The sequence below is a fragment of the Lissotriton helveticus genome, chromosome 5_1 (assembly GCF_964261635.1).
Source record: "Lissotriton helveticus chromosome 5_1, aLisHel1.1, whole genome shotgun sequence".
Taxonomy (NCBI): domain Eukaryota; kingdom Metazoa; phylum Chordata; class Amphibia; order Caudata; family Salamandridae; genus Lissotriton; species Lissotriton helveticus.
Window position 1 is genome coordinate 90,026,939 of NC_136065.1, and position 18,647 is coordinate 90,045,585.

At 43.8% G+C, this 18,647-nt stretch overlaps 1 protein-coding gene across 2 annotated transcripts in view; it reads left to right on the top strand.

Moving 5' to 3' along the window:
* LOC144754194 (E3 ubiquitin-protein ligase TRIM39-like) overlaps positions 1 to 13,725 on the top strand; it is an 85,601-nt gene extending 71,876 nt beyond the window's left edge. The window contains exons 5-7 of one of the 2 annotated variants that reach the window (XM_078641779.1): positions 2,584 to 2,633; positions 9,793 to 10,016; positions 12,834 to 12,968. In XM_078641779.1, coding sequence (XP_078497905.1) covers positions 2,584 to 2,633; positions 9,793 to 9,971 — 229 coding nt within the window. In that variant the 3' untranslated portion in view covers positions 9,972 to 10,016; positions 12,834 to 12,968. Of the gene's footprint in view, positions 1 to 2,583; positions 2,634 to 9,792; positions 10,017 to 12,833 lie in introns of both variants that reach the window. The other variant, XM_078641778.1, reaches the window with a different exon arrangement.
* Positions 13,726 to 18,647: the final 4,922 nt, after the last annotated feature.

Here is an 18,647-nt window from a genome sequence, read left to right on the forward strand (position 1 = left end):
GGCTGCTGACCCTTCCTTGCAATTTCTGCAAAAGCTTTTTGGGGAAGGGAAGTGGTTTAGTGGTAAACAAGAAGATCACCTTAGGAAGAACCAGCATCTTAATGCGGTTTACTCTCCCATAGATACAGAGGGGCAGATTTTCCCACCATCTTGTAAGGCGAGCATCTATATCATGGTGTTGCTTGAATATGAAATACCTTTGAGAGACAAGAGGTATTTGGCAAAACAGGAACAGTTAGTTTGATTAAACATAGTGGCCGGGAGAAGAGTTAACAGGCACTGGGTCAAATTACAATCGACCTGTAGCATTCCCGTATACAGTTTATCATAGGCAATAAAATGTTTCTGGCGATCCTTGTATGGTGACGATTCTAAGTTGCTCCCTCTAGAGTTATAAATTCATTTTAATGAATAATCCAGGTGGGCCTCGACCTTGCATGGACAAAATGCGTCCATCGGTTAACGTGTCCAGATGTCTGGCATGGAGAGTGCTTAATCACTGCATGTGCTGTATTCTGATTGGCTCTATATTCCTAACTCATGTGGCATCTGACTTTATTGTGTGTTTGGAGCACGCGTGCCCCTCCTGTCATGCGTGCTTTATCAGGGCCAATCTCAATTGACCATTTTAGTGTCCCTTCGCCTAACTGTGGGATTGATCTACGGTTTCCTGTCTGTGCATTTCTCTGCCGGCTACATGCCACCCCACCTGGAACGTGTCCATTAATAACCTCAGGCTTAGGTCTCAGTGCTGGCCTAACTACTTATTTGAGAGTCTGGGTTGATGTGAAGTTCACAACGGGTGAATTTGTTAATAAGGACTCAAATTCGTTCACACGAATGAATGTATCGTTTGTGATACCCGCATAGTTTTTTCCAAATTAACAATTGATTACCTTACTTGGGTCTACAACCGGTATTTCCTCCAAGCTCTGAGTTACCATGAACCCTAGATACCCAATCTGGTTTCTGGTTTGATGTCCTACCCTCTCTTTAGCCCATGTCATAATCTCTGTCTTCTCTTTATAGATTAAATACTCTGAAAGACTCCCAAAATCTCTTGCTTGCAGCTCAAGCTGTGGAACAGAGATCTTTTTGTTCGATGTTTACAGAACTATGTCATCAGCCGGTAGTGCTATATTGGTTGGTAATCCTGCATCTATCTTCAAAGGGAAGAATGGTCTTACCCTGCCGAACCATCTGGGAAAAGTGCCTAATATATAGACAAAACAGAATTAACGACAAAGGACACTCCTACCTAATTCCCCTGGATATGTGACACAAAGCTATAAGTTCAGCATTAACCAAAATCTTTGTTGCCGGCACCTTATATAACATTTGTACAACTCCAGTAACATTGCTGCTGAAACCATAATTCCGCAATACCTCCCAAAGATAGTCCCTATCAAATGCTTTAGCAGCATCAATTCTTGTGATTGCCAACAGAAGATTAAATGCCTCGGCCGTATCATTTGCAACGAAATGTTGATGGGTTAATAATTCATACATCTGTTTGCCAGGCACAAATCCCTTTTGAGCAAAATGGATCAACGTGAAGGACATCTGACAACCTCTTAGCCAAGATTCCTGTGATCATTTTGTAATCACAGTTCTACAGTGATATAGGTGTATAGGAATCCGCTAACCTAGCATCTTTACCCGGCTTAGAGATCATAGCCACAGTTGCCTCATACCAGGAAGGTGGAATTTTACAACCCTCCAGAGAGATCTCATTTAAATAAGATACCCAGAAAGGGACCAAAGAGTTTAACAATTTTTTACAGTATTCAGAAGGGATCCCGTCTGGTTCTGCTGCTTTCCCATTACTGAGCCTTCTGACCTGTTCCCTTATCTCTTCCGCTGTGGTCCTTCCCCTAACGCTTGAAATCTGCTGTTTCGTAAGATGTAATCTTTCATTGCTAATGCGTTTGGGTTTAAATCTCCCTTTTATATCCTACTAATGCTACCCAACATCTTGGTTGTAGAGGATGGTGACAAGGTTTACACCAGCAGGGATTGGATGTGACAGTTGTGTTGTGGGTGTTGACAGGCATACACGTGGACCTCAGTTAAAGTATTTGTTAAGTGTATACACAAGACTCCACCAGGAGCAGATGTAACCTGTCTCTCACTGAGCTAACCGCTGCTCCTAGAAGACCCACGCTGAGGCACTTGATAGCAGCACATGAAGCGCCCTGGTCTCACTGAGCTATCTGCCTTAGAACAACCACATTCTGGCATAGGATATAAACCCCTTGCATGCTCATGACTGCCCCCGGCCGTCATGCTTCACGGTGGGCGTGTGCTCACGATGGCCGGGGGCCGTCCGAATCACGCCCACTATGTAAATGACCCGCACAGCGCAAAAATTCGCCGCGCTTGCAAGGGGTTAAAAGTACTGTTGGATATCGTTAGAGCTTTGTCTGTTGTGTATGAACAGTAGCTCGCACTGAGCTCTAGTCCGCAGCCGCTGCTCTTTAATACTGAATCTTATTTCAAATGCAGGTCTTATGTGGTGTTCATCCTTTGTTCCTGTAGCTGTCATTGCTCTTTAATACAAAGATGATGTGTGTGTTATTGCAGGTGTAATAATGTGAAGATTCAGTGCCCAGAGGTGGTGAAGAGTTATAAAGGTAAATATCATTGTGACTATTAGCTCTGTATGTCATTGTTCATGAAAATGGTTTGGAACATTATGATGGGATGGTGTGGTGTGCTATTGGGTGCTATCATGGTATAGTATGGTACAGTATTTAATGATAATGTGCACTCACATAAGGGTACAGTTACTTTATTTGTGTCTGTAAACTTGGTATTTTCCAGATTTTTCTAGATTTATACTTTGTATATGTGCTGCTGCATTTCCAGGGTTTAAATCATTCTTCCCGCTTGGACATTCATGCTACGTTTATCGGAAATTCAGATGCGGTAATTTCACACCTCACATTAATAGTACTGAAAGCAACTCCGTTATTTCAATATTCTGAGATTTTCACTGTGGAATGAATCCTCAGAATTTGGTATTCACCGCATAACACATTCTATGTTCCAGATTTCTAGCACCAACAGGGACTTAGCATATTCATCGACACTGACCTAGCACATGTACCTACACTGACCTTGCACATGTACCTACAATGACCTAGAACATGCATCTACACTAACATGGTGCATGCATCGACACTCGCCAAGCGCATGCACCTACAGTGACCGGGCACATGCACCTACACTGACCGAGCGCATGTACCTACACTGACCTAGGACCTGCATCTGCACTGACCTAGCGCATTCATCAACACTGACCTAGCACATGCACCTACACTGACCTAGAGCATGCATCTACACTAACATAGTGCATGCATCGACACTCGCCAAGCTCATGCACCTACAGTGACCTAGCGCATGCACCTACACTGACCTAGCGCATGCACCTACACTGACCTAGCGCATGCATCTAGACTGACCTAGCGCATGCACCTTATACTAGAGGTGGATGGCAAAGTCCGCTGCGCTTGCGGAATTTGCAAAATTTTGGCAATTCCACGTTCCGTGCGGAACTACTGAATATTCCGCGATCTGCGGCGTCGCGAAATTCGTGAGCATGGTGAGGTACCGTATTGCACAAAACGCCGGTGGCATCTTCTTGGATAAATATGCAGGACAGGATTCATTCTGGCACGATGCTCCTGTCACAAAAATTAAACCTCAACAGGAAGCACTTACAGGTATAAATAAAGCAGGTGCCCGGGCCGAGTTGAAGCTCAAATTCAGTAACGCATTAATCACCAGCACAAAAAATTGGTGACCACAGTCGAGGCTAGGGAGGGGTGCTTTCTCCCCATATCTACCGTCCACAATTTGCCGTAATCCCAGATGGAGGTCTTTGCATCCATGACTTTCTCGAGCGCAATCCCTGTGTAGTTCCTGTGACCAGGAGGTTCTTTCTCCTCATCTGCAGCTCTGATCGTTCTCTGACCCTTTATAAACAAGAGGCATGGGAACTCGCATAGAAGCCCTGCCCCACAGTCCCACACACTAGTGGTATGCAAAGTCTTCCCGCCCTTTCCCCTCTATGAGGGACAGCTCACCCCGGTGCCCTTCGATCACTGGAGACAACTCTTCTGGCCCACAGCTGTAGTGTAGGAAAGGCACTATACATTTCCCCAACAAGGTAGCACTTACAGATTTGCCAGTAGTACTCCAGTTGAGTAGAGGTATTGCACAAAACGCCGGTGACATCTTCTTGGATAAATATGCAGGACAGGATTAATTCTGGGACGATGCTCCTGTCACAAAAATTAAACCTCAACAGGAAGCACTTACAGGTATAAATAAAGCAGGGGCCCGGGCCGAGTTGAAGCTCAAATTCAGTAACGCATTAATCACCAGCACAAAAAATTGGTGAGCACGGTCGAGGCTAGGGAGGGGTGCTTTCTCCCCATATCTACAGTCAACAATTAGCTGTAATCCTTGATGGAAGTCTTTGCATCCATGAGTTTCTCGAGCGCAATCCCCGTGTAGTTCATGTGACCAGGAGGTTATTTCTCCTCATCTGCTGCTGTTATCGGTCTCTGACCCTTTATAAGCAAGAGGCTTGTGAACTTGCATAGAAGCCCCACCCCACAGTCACACACACTACTGTTATGCAACGTCTTCCCGCCCTTTCCCCACTATGATGGACAGCTCACTCAAGAGACCCTCGCGCCTTGTGGCGCGGTGGCAAAGTTACAGACACACATGGTCACTGGAGACAACTCTTCTGGCCCGCAGCTGTAGTGTAGGAAAGGCACTATACATTTACCCAACGAGGTAGCACTTACTGATTAGCCAGTAGTACTCCAGTTGAGTAGAGGTATTGCACAAAACGCCGGTGGCATCTTCTTGGATAAATATATGCTGGGCAGGATTCGTTCTGGCACGATGCTCCCGTCACAAAAATGTATTCTGCGAACTCGCAAAATTCCGCGTGCTAGCGGAGGTTTTTGCCGTTTTGCGGAATTTTGTGTAGTGAGACTACGCAAATTCCGCCCACCCCTAACCTGCACCTACCTTCTAGTAGCTCTCTTACTCTGTACCATTTCTTTCTTTTTGAAAACATATTTTATTGGTTTCAGATGTGCAAAAATGCACTAGTCACAACCATTCAGCATCAACTTATGTCAAGCATCCTAATATCTCTCCCCCTATTTATTGCTTGTAAAACTACCCAAGATATACGAAAACGATATAATGATACATTGACAAATTAGGCATAATCATAATATATGTCTTAATTTCCAAATCCTAATTGAAACACCTCCCCTGAACCGAATGAGGCTCCCACCTCACCGGTGTGTGTTCCTGTGGCATCTGTCTCATATTCTTGTCGTGATGGAACTACTCCTAACCGCAGTCCGTAGTGTACCTGTGACTGCAAGAGGACTTTATGGTACCCAGTTCGCTTCGCCTACTCTTCCTCCGCTTGGTAATCCAATAAGGATTGTACTAATGTCTCCCATGCACTTGCTGAATCTAGGGCTTTTTCATTGAGACGGCGCGCCTGCTGATATCTAAGGACACTCTCATTGCTTGCCCACTTTAAGAACTCAGCCTTCCATCTCTCGCTATTTGGTCCGTCTTTCGATTTCCAATGCCTGGTGATTTCCCTTTTCGCTAATAGTAGCCCCATATCTACAAATTTGCTAGTCATCTCAGTCTTGGGCATGTGAGGGAACCAGTGTAGTATGCATGTTGCGATATCAAAAGATAAGTGTCGCTCCGTGGTCAGAGCCAGCGTGTCTCCCACTTCTTCCCAGTAGTCCCCTAACTTAGGGCACTCCCATAGCATATGTTCCAGCTCCACCCCTTCGCTCGGCAATCGGGTGCACACTGCTTCCTCCACTTTAAAATACTTCTTAATCCTACCCGGTTTTAGGCATGCCCTGTGCAGGATATAGAACTGTATCAGTTGAAACCTTGCATTCCTCGTGCTTTTCCAATCTCTACGTATTCTGTTACCATGCATTCTCCGGTATTGGTTTCCCGATGCCCATTTCCCATTTGATTTTCAATGTATCTAATGGTGCCAGCCCTTCATTCAGCATTCTAGAGTATAGACATGTGACCGCTTTAAAAGTCCCTGCCGCCATCATTACATATTGGCATGCCTTTGTCTTTTTAGGCTCGATGAGCCCTTCCCTCCACTGTACCCGTAATGCATGAACCAGCCCGGCGTGTATTAAGAATCCTCCACCGGGCAAATCGTACCTCTCTTGCAGGCTTGGTAGGGTAGCAACTCCCCATTCTCAAGTTGCCAAGCTAATAAAAAAACAAAAAGATGGAGCACCAGGTCCGAACAATATTCCCTTTGCCCTGTATAAGGAGGATCCAGATATATGGGTAGAACATCTCACCAAAGTTTTCAAAGAAGTAGTCCGGTTAGGGGTGATACCTGAATCCTGGAGAGGGTCCCTAATATCCCCCATCCTCAAAAAAGAAGATTGGGCCCTGCCTGAGAACTATGGATTAATAACCTTACAGGACACTGATGCAAAACTGTTTGCAGGGATTTTATCTGACTGTGCAAAGGACAATTACATTCTCCTGCCTAACCAAACCGGCTTCATTAAAGGCCTAGGAACATCTACCAACATCTTAGCTCTATCTGTTTTAATCGACAAGGCAATTTAAAAGAAAACAATCTTTGTATTTATGTTTTGTTGATTTTAAATCAGCGTTTGATTGTGTGGATAGAGAAAGTTTGTGGGAAAAATTACGTACACAAGGGATTCCACCTTTGTTATTACATCTGATTCGTCTCCTGCATATACACACTTGGGTCAGAGTACGTATCGCGAATGGTCGGTCACTTACCAATGAAATACCAACGACAGGCGGACTGAAGCAAGGGTGTGTATTGGCTCCTTTATTATTTAACCTGTTTTTAGCTGGTTTGACGGAGGCCTTGAATGACATAAATGCTCACCCACCTAAGCTTGCCGATAAACACATATCAAATCTACTCAATGCAGATGATGTCATTATTTTAAGCAATACAAAAGTGGGCTTACAACGTTTAATATCACGCACATTGGAGTACGCCACAGGAAATAGGATGGTAATAAATTAAACTAAATCTAAAGTTATGGTCATCACAAAAAACTCGAGACGGAAATATAATTCCAAATGGTTTCTGGGTAAGGAGAACTTGGAACAAGTTGAAACCTATAGATATCTGGGAGTCATATTTAATGACAATGGCAATTTTACCCCTCAGAAACTTGATATTAACAGGAAAGCAAATGCTTTAACAGCTGCATTTAGGATTATTCAAAAATCATCGAGTGACCTAACTTATCAACCTCTCCCTAAAGAGATATCTGCCAAATTACTACCCTCCTTAACCTATGGCAGTGAGGCCTTAAACGGAAAAGATGCAGATATCGTTAACAATGCTATCGCGAAAACTTTTAGATCTCTTTTCCACCTTCCTAAAACGCGTCACAAGCCCAAGTTAGGCTGGAATTCGGTCTGAATAATCAGATGTACGCACGAAAGGGTCATGTAATCAAAGTATGGAATAGAGTGAAAAATGATGAGGAGAACTTAATGTCGCAGCTATTGTGGAAAGAAATTGAAGGTAACAATAAATCATCTGCCTGGAGATATCTGGACATGGCTCTGGATGAATTTGAGGTTAGGGAGATTTGGGCCTCCACCATAACCCAGGAATCATTTAAAAAAGTTGTTAATAAAACAGATTATCTATCATTGATAAGTGACAAGGCTACTTTAGTCAAAAGGAAACATGCATGGTCCATAATGGATGGCTACACAAAAAAGAGGGTACAGCAATATTTGGACACGGCATGGTCATTGAAAAGTAAACAGATTTTCATTAAGCACTATTTGGAATATGGCCAGGCGAATCCCATGCACCACCTTGGAAAAAGCTTGAAAACAACATATTGTGTAGGCTATGTAAATCTGGAGAGGAAAATATTATCCATCTCTTTTGTCTCTGTCCAGAACTAAAAAATGAAAGATTAACAATACTAAAAAGACTTTTTAATGAAAGAGGGATAAGGACATGTAGACAGGCTTTGATCAGATGTCTTTGTTCAGATGATGTACTCATTAACTCTGCTTTGACAAACTTTTTAACAAAAGTATGGAAAAAATTAGAAAAGCATGAAATTGGAAACTAATAATGATTATATCTTCCTTCAAGCCTTAACATATGACTTTTTTTTTATTGTAAGCAGTTTTTAATAAGGACCTATACAATTTTTAAAAGACTTACTGCTATTTAAAATGTATTTTTAAGGAGGTATTGTCATTCAAATGTATATAATGGAGTATTGTATGGAGTATTGTATGAATTTGCGTTTTTGTAAAGATTTTAATTAATCAAACAATAAAGATCTATCTATCTGCCATTCTCATATAAATCCCCAATTACTTGGATCCCCGCCTGTTCCCAGTCCTGTAGGGGCATCCAATCGCCACTGTGGGGTAACGCTGTAGCCATCCGGAATTTCGGGCGCATAGGGATGTAGGACTCTCGCTCTACGCTGTGAGCGATTCGAACACAGTCTCAGGGTCTTTTCTTCCATGGATAAATCTCTATGGTCTAGTCTCTGTTGCATGATTATGTATGATATAACATGGCGTTCTCTTACTATGAACCATTCAATGCCTAGTCTAGTCATTTATACCTTGGAGTAGTTCTGTCACTCTGTGCCATCTAGTGCAGTGTACTAACTAGTGCTGTATACCTTCTAGTAGTTTATTTGCTGTGTACTGAGGAGTACAGTATACCTTGGAGTAGCTATGCTACTCTAATCCATTGAATGCAGTGTACCGACTAGTACAGTATACCTTCTAATTTCTCTGTTGCTCTGTGCCATCTAATGCAGTGTACCGACTAGTACAGTATACCTTCTAATTGCTCAGTTGCTCTGTGCCATCTAATGGAGTGAACTGACTGGCACGTCACCAGGGGAGGGGAATTCATATCGCCCGGCGCCCGAGACAAGTTGATTTCTGTCAGGGGCAAGAATATTTAATGTCTATTTTGTCCCACGGACAACTAGACATTAAATCAAAAGAAATGGAGACGTCCCTACTTGGCCCCGCCCCTCCAGCTATCGGCTCAGGGAGTGGCTGGTAGTGTTCTCTCAGATGCAACTTCCCTTGGCTTCTGGTTGTGGCTTCAGCACGCATGCATAGCTCTTGTGGGCACAAAAACAAAGGTCTGCCTATGAGAGGTCGACAACTCTCTCTCGCTTAGTTTACTAATGCCTTAGTATTCGTGATGGCACAGGATGCCGAATACAGAATGAATGCACAATTTATTTTCCTTGCAGGCTAGTATTTTAACAACACGTGTTTTGTGTTTTACTAGCAGCTAAGGCCTGTGTGGCTAGTGCTGAAAACTGGACACTTTTGCTCCGCAAGCTTATGAAGTAGGGGATAGAGGCGGCAGAAAGAGAATGAAACCGGGATCAGCAAGGACTGGGGTCTTTGATAGCGGGCGTAGACTCTGCCAGTATACATTTTTTTCCCTCACTAATTGACCCAATAACACACGAAGGAACTCCATAGTAAAGTCATTTTTTCTTGCTTTAGATTATAATAAGAACGCAATACAAAGTCCGCTGAGGCATGGTAACTCCTTTCTTCCGTCTGTTTTGTTGTCCGTTTTCACTTGCTCCTGTGGTGCGGCTGTTCAAAGAAATCGAAAGTGTGGTGGAGATTGCGGGTGCAGGTTAGCGAGTTTGCATTTACAAACATTTTTTGCTGTTGCGCCAGGAAGCCTTCCTGCATGGGTGGCACTGGAAAGGACCGTCTCATCTGGCGTGCGGGGTCCCTTTGGCTCAGATTCTCCTCACCATGGTGGCTGTGCAGGGGTTGGAGTAGTCGGCTGTAGCTGTGCTAAAGAGAGCAGTGGAGTTGGATGGTGCATCAAGTTCCGAACCAAGAGACCCTGATTTGCTGCTCTCCGGGCCCAGACCTTGTTATTCAGATTCTGAAAGGTGAGCTTTTGTTCGGGAGAGGCACTGACAAGTTGTCAGTCTGCTTAGGCATTTCAGGGTATTTTTATTTTATGTTTTTATTAGTCTTATGTGTAAAATTTAAGAGTTATGCTTTTGGCTCTTTTCGCTACACACTTAGCCCATCATTTTAAAGGTCTTTGTGTGATGTGGTACTCGTAGCCGATTTTTCATTGCTTATGGGTGATATTTCCGTGGTGGCAGTGTACTTAAAACAAGTGACATTCTGCTGCCAAATGTTGGCCACCTCAAGTGACATTTTTTGTGAGTAAATAAATAACAGACATGTAAAGAAATGCACATCAGAAATTAATCCTTTTGAGAAATGAGAACTGCAGCGAATCACCTGAAATAGACAACCTAGCCTACAGGGACAAGGAACGTGAGTCTGTCTGTCTGAGGAACCAATGCCTAATATTAGGAATTAATATAATCTGCAATTAACCAATGTAGGAATATGTTCAATATAATTCTCAAAAATACTTTGCCATCATAAGGGTCTGGGCAGGATATTCTTTTCAGATCTGAATAGTATGGATCCTCAATGATCTGAAAGAATACCTTTTTAAAAAGAAGCAGTGATCTTTAATATAGTGCTTCAACCTGCACTCCTGCCATTTTTAAGCTCAAACAAAACACATAGCTGCACTCTACAGGGGATTTATTGATTGAAACTGTATCATTTAATGAGAATTAGAGTGAAAACCACATACTTTTTAGTCAACCCGTACTTTGCCCAAAGGTAATACTGTCTCCATTTTTCTCCATGCTCTCTGGAAAAGGAACTACAAAGCAAGCAGTGCGACCTTTCCCTGCAATCCTAACAAATTAGGTGGTGTTTTCTTCCCACTTCCACCCTGGACACAGATTTTGTCCGAAATTTGATATGAGCAAATATTTGCCCATGTCCGTGATGCGAATAGGCTGTGGCAAGATTTGTGAAAACTTCCAAATGCATTATTTTGTGAGTGTGCACAAACTTCCCAGGGGATTCCAACTTTGAAGCACCCTCTTCTCACACCTCAGAAAATATTAATTCACAAGAAAATGTTGTGCACATCTGCACTCTGAGCCTAACAAACTGAAAAGCTGTGCTATTTGTGAACCGAAGGTGAAGCAAGCATTGGCGAACAAGAGAGCCTTAAACAGCCAAAGAGACTAAACGTGTGCCAAGGACGGCCAAACGCATACTAGATTTTCAGGATCATCACATAAAATAAACAGATACGAACTTAATCTCAGAACGAATTTGAATAGTAAGTGGTCATTTTGAAAGTCTGGCCATGGATTCTATTCTGACCTGCCCTCATGGACCTATGCTGGACATCACTGCCACCTAATCCTAAACTTCCTACAAACTCTTCCCCTTCTGCAACATACATTTGTATTTTTAATACATTTGTAGAACGTCCTACCTAAGAAGAGAACATTAGTGGCTTCTTCCATCCTTTCTGGAAATTCGTGGATATCTGTGCTGGCAGTATCTCTGCTCCAGTCAGTGCCAAATTAGGCACATGTTATGCAAACCATTCCTGTCAGGTACAGCTTGTATATAAAGAGCGCTTGGGTCGATCTATAGTGGGTGTGTTTATGTCTGCGCGGGGGTAAGTCTAGGGGTGTGGTCCTGCATGTGTTTGTGTGTTTGTCCATTAAGTGATGTATGAGTCTATGCATCTATAGCTTAGCTAAGTGTCTGTGCAATGGTGGTTGAGTGTGCAGTGGGTGTTTGTTTTTTTGTCCCGGGAGGGTGTGTCATTGTACTTGGGTTGTGTGTATGTGCAGTGAGTATGTCAGTTTGGCATGATGAAAGGGGAAGAACCAATTAGGCTGGAAGCAGGCCAGACATCTCATGACAGGCAGCACCTCCTCAACTGCACAGAATTTCTCATCTATTTCTTTTTTACTGCAACCCTGAGGTACTCTACCTTATTTTTGACTTTAGAATATCGTGCTACCAGAATATTATATACAAAATATTGAGGGCCAACATTTTGAGAAGGTTATTGGTCAGTAAAGATTTACTATTCTTAACTGCAGACCGTATATTTTGTTTCTCAATATTTGGCAGCATGATGTTTCTGCAGTAGGTATTTCCACGTACAACCAACATGGATCGATGTGCAAATATGCTGCAGCTTATTGTTGGACCAGTATATCCAAACTACCATACCTAAAGTCAGCTATTCAAGATCCTTCCAACAGTTTTGCAAATCATTGATAAATCACTGGTCCTGTTTTATTAAAACAAAGATCCATTAATGGCTCTGTGTCATCCCACGTAATTGATTTGAGAATAGGTGGGACAAGTTGATTGTCTTACAGGACATGTAGGTTTATTTTGCATTTTGTCCCATGGACGAGTAGATTATTAAAAAATGTCCACACCCCTGCATCACACGTCTAGTAGCTCTGTTACTCTGTACCTTCTAAGCAATATACTGACTTGTACAGTGCGGCTTCGAGGGTCTATGTTACTTTGTAGCATCTAAGGCGGTGTACTGACTTGTACAGTATACCTTCTGGTAGTTCTCTTACTCTGTACCATCTAATGTAGTGTACTGACTAGTACTCTATGTTTTCGAGTAGTTCTCTTGCTCTGTACTATCTTATATATAGTACTGACCAGTATAGTATGCTGGTGTACGCTGTAGTGTAGTGAGCGGTCTAGTGCTGCGCTCTCTAGCACAGCGTGCTCCTTCCAGATGTGTTGTAAATTAATCATATGTAAAACAAAAGCAGTGATTACAGCCTTTATTTGTGTCAATAATAAATCTCTAATTGTGAATCTCTTCTCTGCAGTGATGGTGACTCTGGATCCAGACACAGCTCATCCTCTACTCCTCCTGTCTGAAGAGGGGAGGTGTGTGAGAGACTCGTACACAGGCACATGGAAGGACCTGCCGAACAACCCCAAGAGATTCACCTCCTCCGACAAGTGTGTGCTGGGAAGTGAGGGGTTCACCTCCGGCAGACATTACTGGGAGGTGCAGCTGCTGCAGAAGGGGGGATGGTGGATTATGGGGGTCGCAGCAGAGTCTGTGAACAGGAATGGAGACATCACATGGTCACCCGAGGGGGGAGTTTGGGGTGTGCAGAGGGTATATGATGGTCAGTACTTCGCTCACACCTCCCCTGGCGGCTGTCCCTGTACAATGCTGACTCCATGGAGCTTCTCTACTCCTTCCCGCAGACCCCCTTCACAGAGAGGCTCTTCCCGTTCTTCTATCCCAAGTACGAAGCGGTGATGCTGCTGGTGTGAGAGCTGCAGGGAGCTCCAGCCCCTCATCCTCCCTCCCTACCCCCCTCACACTGATAACAATGTGACCAGGAGCACAGGGAGAGGCTCTTTTAAATAATAAAACGCTCCATTTGGGGGTGTCTATTGGGGGGTTGGGGGGAGGTTGTAATTCCAGTGACTGGAAAAGGCTACTTTCATGTAGATTTATTAACGTATCAATGTCAGCCAACCCCAATGTGCAGAGTCCACCCCTCATCTTTCATCTACAGTTTAAACGCCAACGTTCCAAAAGAAAATTCTTCACAATGACCCTCCACATGTTGCCACAACAACCATAAGCTTCACAACTAGTATCTCTAGGGCTGACAATGTTTGTAATGTGAATCATACACCAAACATCATGTAACATATGATAAAGGCTCTGCAGAATTAAACAAGCATTGCCATAGCCAATAGGTGTCGCCTTTGGGTCCTTATAAGTGCTTAGCCAGAGCTATTGGCTTTAGCAATGTTTTTAAGGTATGTTGTAGAGCAGTGAAGCTGCTGTGCTCTGTACTGTAAACTTGGTGTCTAGTGCAGTGACGTTGGGGCAGTGGCATGGTGTGGAATGTAGTGGTGTTTTGTTATAAGGTGTGTGTTGGTGGGATGCATGTGGGTAGTGTGCTGGGGTGCATGTGGCCTGTATATGCATCTTTACAACAAAAATCACCAATTGTAATGAGATTAATAATACTGGTCTGCAAACTATTAAAAGGGCAATAAGGGCAAAAGTAATATTCATGTCCCCATGGATCAATCTAACATATATGTCGCCCATAGTGTGTGCTCCTGCCTTAGGCATTGCATTTAGGGAACCCGTTTCACTCGTCACGGATATCGCCATATGATGAACCAGTGGCATCGCCGGCACTTACAATGGTAGCCTCTGCGCGTGTTTCCCCAATTCATGCCACGCATGAGATGTGCATTGCACCGTATCTACTTCATCCTTTTCCAAGACAGTGGTATTGTTAACAATCGGCTTTGAGTGGTACAGGGTGAACCGCCCCGGCTTCCACCGCAACACGTGGTGTATATGGCGGCGCATTTAACCATTAAAAGGCATATTGTGCTTGCGCGCACAGATAATATAACTGCATGTCTGGCACTGTAAATCCACCCATCTCATACGGCAGAGGCAATGTCTCCCATTTGACTCGTGGTTTTTTACCTCCCCATGTTAGCGTAATCAGCAGTGTGTGTAATGTAGTAAAAAATTGGTGTGTTAACTTAATGGGAATAGTGGCCATCAAATATAAACATGTTGGCAGGACCACCATTTTAATCAGAGCTACCCTATCTGCAAACGTTAATGGTAGCCAGTTCCATCTGGATACTTGTTCCTCCAGCTGAGATATTGCTGTGCCATAATTTATGCGTATAATGATCTGTGGGTCTTTATGTATCCAAACACCCAAGTAATAGTCTATACTCCATTTTAACGGGTAACCTAACTCAACTTGCATTGTGCTCTCCGTCAAAGATAGCACAACTGATTTACTCCAATTAATTCCAAGGCCCGAGTGCCTCTCGAATCGAATATATTCTCTAACAAGTCGTTCCAGGTATATCGCCGGCTCGCGCACATACAAGACCATGTCGTCTGCGTACATGGATACCACCAATGGCCTCTGGAGGAACCACAGTGCGGCCTTCGCATGTCGCTGCCTCAGTATACAAGCTAGCAGCTCCAACACAACTGCAAACTATAACGGCAAGAGCGGACAGCCTTGTCTCGTTCCGCGCCGAATATGAAATGTGTTGGATGTCCGCCCGTTGATACGCACACGGGCCACTGGATCCGTGTATAACATCTTGATCCAATTGGTGTAAATGTATGGCACTCCCATACTATGCAACACTGCGAACATGTATCGCCATGATATTGAATCAAAGGCCTTAGCAATGTCCAGTAAGACCGCCGCTGCAGGTAGTGTGGGCTCCAGTAGATGCATTATTGCAAAGAGCGTCCTTAAATCATGCGCCGTGGAGCCTGACTGGTCAGGTAAGACCATGACAGGAAACAGTAATTTCAGCCTGGTTGCTAGCACTTTGGCTAAAATCTTAACATCGGTATACATTAGTGACAACGGCCTGTAAGATTCACATTTATCAGGCGCTTTTCCTGGCTTCAATAAGGCTATAATCTTCGCCTCACGAAGCGAATCTGGAAGCCGCTGTTGCTCGTAAGCTTCTTCAAACATAGCATGAAGGTGCAGCACTAGTATGTCAATGTATTCCTTATAAAACTCCGCTGGGAGTCTGTCTGTGCCTGTAGGCTTGCCGTTTGGCAGAGCAATTATAGCATCACGTATTTCGTCAATCGTCAGTGAATGCATCAGAAAGTCTTGTTGCCCCTTCGACAACCAAACCAATGCTATATCTTCCAAGTATTGTGGTATGTCATCTTCACCAGCAGTTTGTCTACTGCTATACATGGATTTGTAGTATTGTACAAACGATGCGAGAAAGCATGTTGTATCGCAATGGATGTTATCACCTTCTATAATCGATTGCACAATATTGTTTTTTGCCCTGGGCACAGTTATCCTGGTGGCTCCCTCATCGTAGTATCTAGCTTTCCAGCGCCTCGACATGTGCTTCATCTCTAGGTCTGCCAGATCATTATATTCAGTGATCTTTGATCATATCGAAGCAAGTGTAGCATCATCCGATGTGCTGTCATAATGTCGTTCTAGGAGTCCCAGTTCTTGTTCAAGCCTGGCTATGGATCCCCGTAGTGATTTAAGTACCCCAGCTTGTAGGCCTATGCACGCGCCACATATCGTTACTTTGAATGCTTCCAATAATGTGCCCAGACTTTGTACTGACCCAACATTTTCAGTAAAATAATTTTCTATGGCTTCCCGCACCCCTTCCCGGAAAACCTGATCATGCAGCGCTGTGGAGTGCAATTTCCATTGGAACTGTGGTGGCGTGTATGTTTGCATGAGCATTGTAAGTAGCAACGGTGAGTGATTGGAAAGCTTGCAAGGCAAGTGGGTAACCTTAGTGATCCAGGAGTTGACATCACTGGTAGTCAGCCAATAGTCGAGTCGTGACCATGACTGATGAGTGTAAGAGTAACACATGCCCTCCCTCACCTCCGGGCGTCTTAACCTCCATACGTCTATTAGGAACAAATCTTGCATGCCATTCTTAACAGCCTGTGCTGCTTTCCTCAATGCAAGGTCTGCATTAGAGGGCCGATCCAATGCAGGGTTTAGTATAACATTAAAATCACCCCCACAGATGATCGCAGCTGGTGGTAACCTATGTATTTTACTCCACAGTTCCTCGTAGAATCCAGGGACGTCTATATTAGGCTCATATATATTGATCATGGTCAATAACGTACCATACAGTTTCCCCTGCACTATTATATATCGGCCGTTATCATCTATATCTTCATGCAAACTTACAAACTGGATTAAAAAAAAAATTTCAATCATAACCCCTCTCGCATACGAGGAGTAGGAGGATGTCAATCGTATCCCTGCCCATCTAGTGGCCACCGCTGCTGCAGTATGTTTGGTAAGGTGAATTTCCTGCAAGAACGCCACTTGGACATTGCGACGGTCCAGATACTTTAGCACTTGCCTTGTCTTCTTCGGATTGTTAAGACCTCCGACATTCCACGTTACCCAGGTTAGTTTACCATCCCCCATCCCCCATCCCCATAATTCCTACATGATATCCATGTATACATTATAAACACTGTATCGTACTTCACTCATGTATGCTGTCCTCAGTCCATGTATTCTGCATTGCACCCTCGTATATCTGAACAATCCCAAGACGAAACCCCCCTCCCACATCAGCATCCCAATTATGCTAAGGATCCCCAAGACATTGAACACTAAAAACAACTTATACCCCCCTGCACGTTGTGAGCGGTTAATCCGCTCACGATGCTGAGCCCCAACCATGAACTGTGTGGGTCGTACCCTCTTGGAGGACACTAGTCGCCCACCGACCCCATCGATGTAGTAAGGTGGGGTCAGGGCAAACACTTAGATTGTCACCCAGCTCATCCCATAACCATGTGTTTTAGTAAACTTTACACAATATAAGACCCTGTATAATCACATTGTCAACTCTATATGTGAACTTTGCATCTGAACTATCATCACATCCATTGTGGCTCTCAACCCGGAGCCCGTCCGCATTTTATGTCTCGAGCCCCAAGTGGTTGATACTTCGCATTTTTCAAACAGCCTTGGAACAACATCTTGAACCATACACAAGTGTCCATAAAAGAGTTGTGTCATTGTGTCACCTGCGGGATAACAGTTTTATCAATATTCACAAAACCTCCATCTTGTGGCCCTACATCCGCATGGCTTTGCCAATGTTCCGTCGTATGTTCAATCCGAGGTAACCCTAGTCACATAAACATCCCACTGCACCTTATGCCTTATACTGAATAGCTCATCCCTGGATCCTGTGGCATTTCCTTATATAGGAGTTCCATTGTCTTAAGGCTACAGAATTACCCATGACCATACATACAGAAAAGAAAAAAACTATGAGCAATAATACCAGTCTGTACAGGCAGGTAATCTAGCATGTTAATCTTCATTGTCCGCGTCGTCACCGGCCGTTCTAGACGTTTCTTGTCTCTCCAGTTGGTTTATAAACTGCATAGCGTCTTTGGGGGTTGTGAAGATTCTGGGCTTACTACCATGTTGTATTTTGAGTCTCGCTGGGCACAGCATGGCGTATTGTATTTTCATTGCTTTCAGTTTTCTCTTGACGTGTTGGAATTCCCGCCGAGCCTATTGCACCGCTGTCTTGAAATCCGGGAATAGTGCGATCTCCATCCCCTGGTACTTGGTGGTGTCCAATTCCCTTGCAATCTTGTCTAAAACAACAGGAGTGTAACCTGTAGACCGAGTTGAGATCAGGGTAGGTAAATGAAACAAACAACAATATCTCAACTGGTGTAGTTAAGGAGGACGGTTAGGTATGCAAGTCAAAACCTTTACACGAGAGGACAAACCAGGAGACTTGGTAGATTTTTTTAATGTGTATACAGCATCATATATTTGAGAACAAGGGAGAAATCACATAAGAAAAAATACAGTCAATACAGCCAATGGAGAAGAGGGGCGGGTTCAAGCCCCACTACTAAAAAACATAAATTCTCGCCAGCGAGACTGCGCAAGCGCAGGCTTTGCAGGCCGAGACCTAAAAATCTACCAAGAGTCTCCTGGTTTGTTCTCTCGTGTAAAGTTTTTGACTTGCATACCTAATCGTCCTCCTTAACTACACCAGTTGAGATGTTGTTTGTTTTGATTTCCTTGCAAGGCGGAGCGCCACGTCTCTGTTGCAAT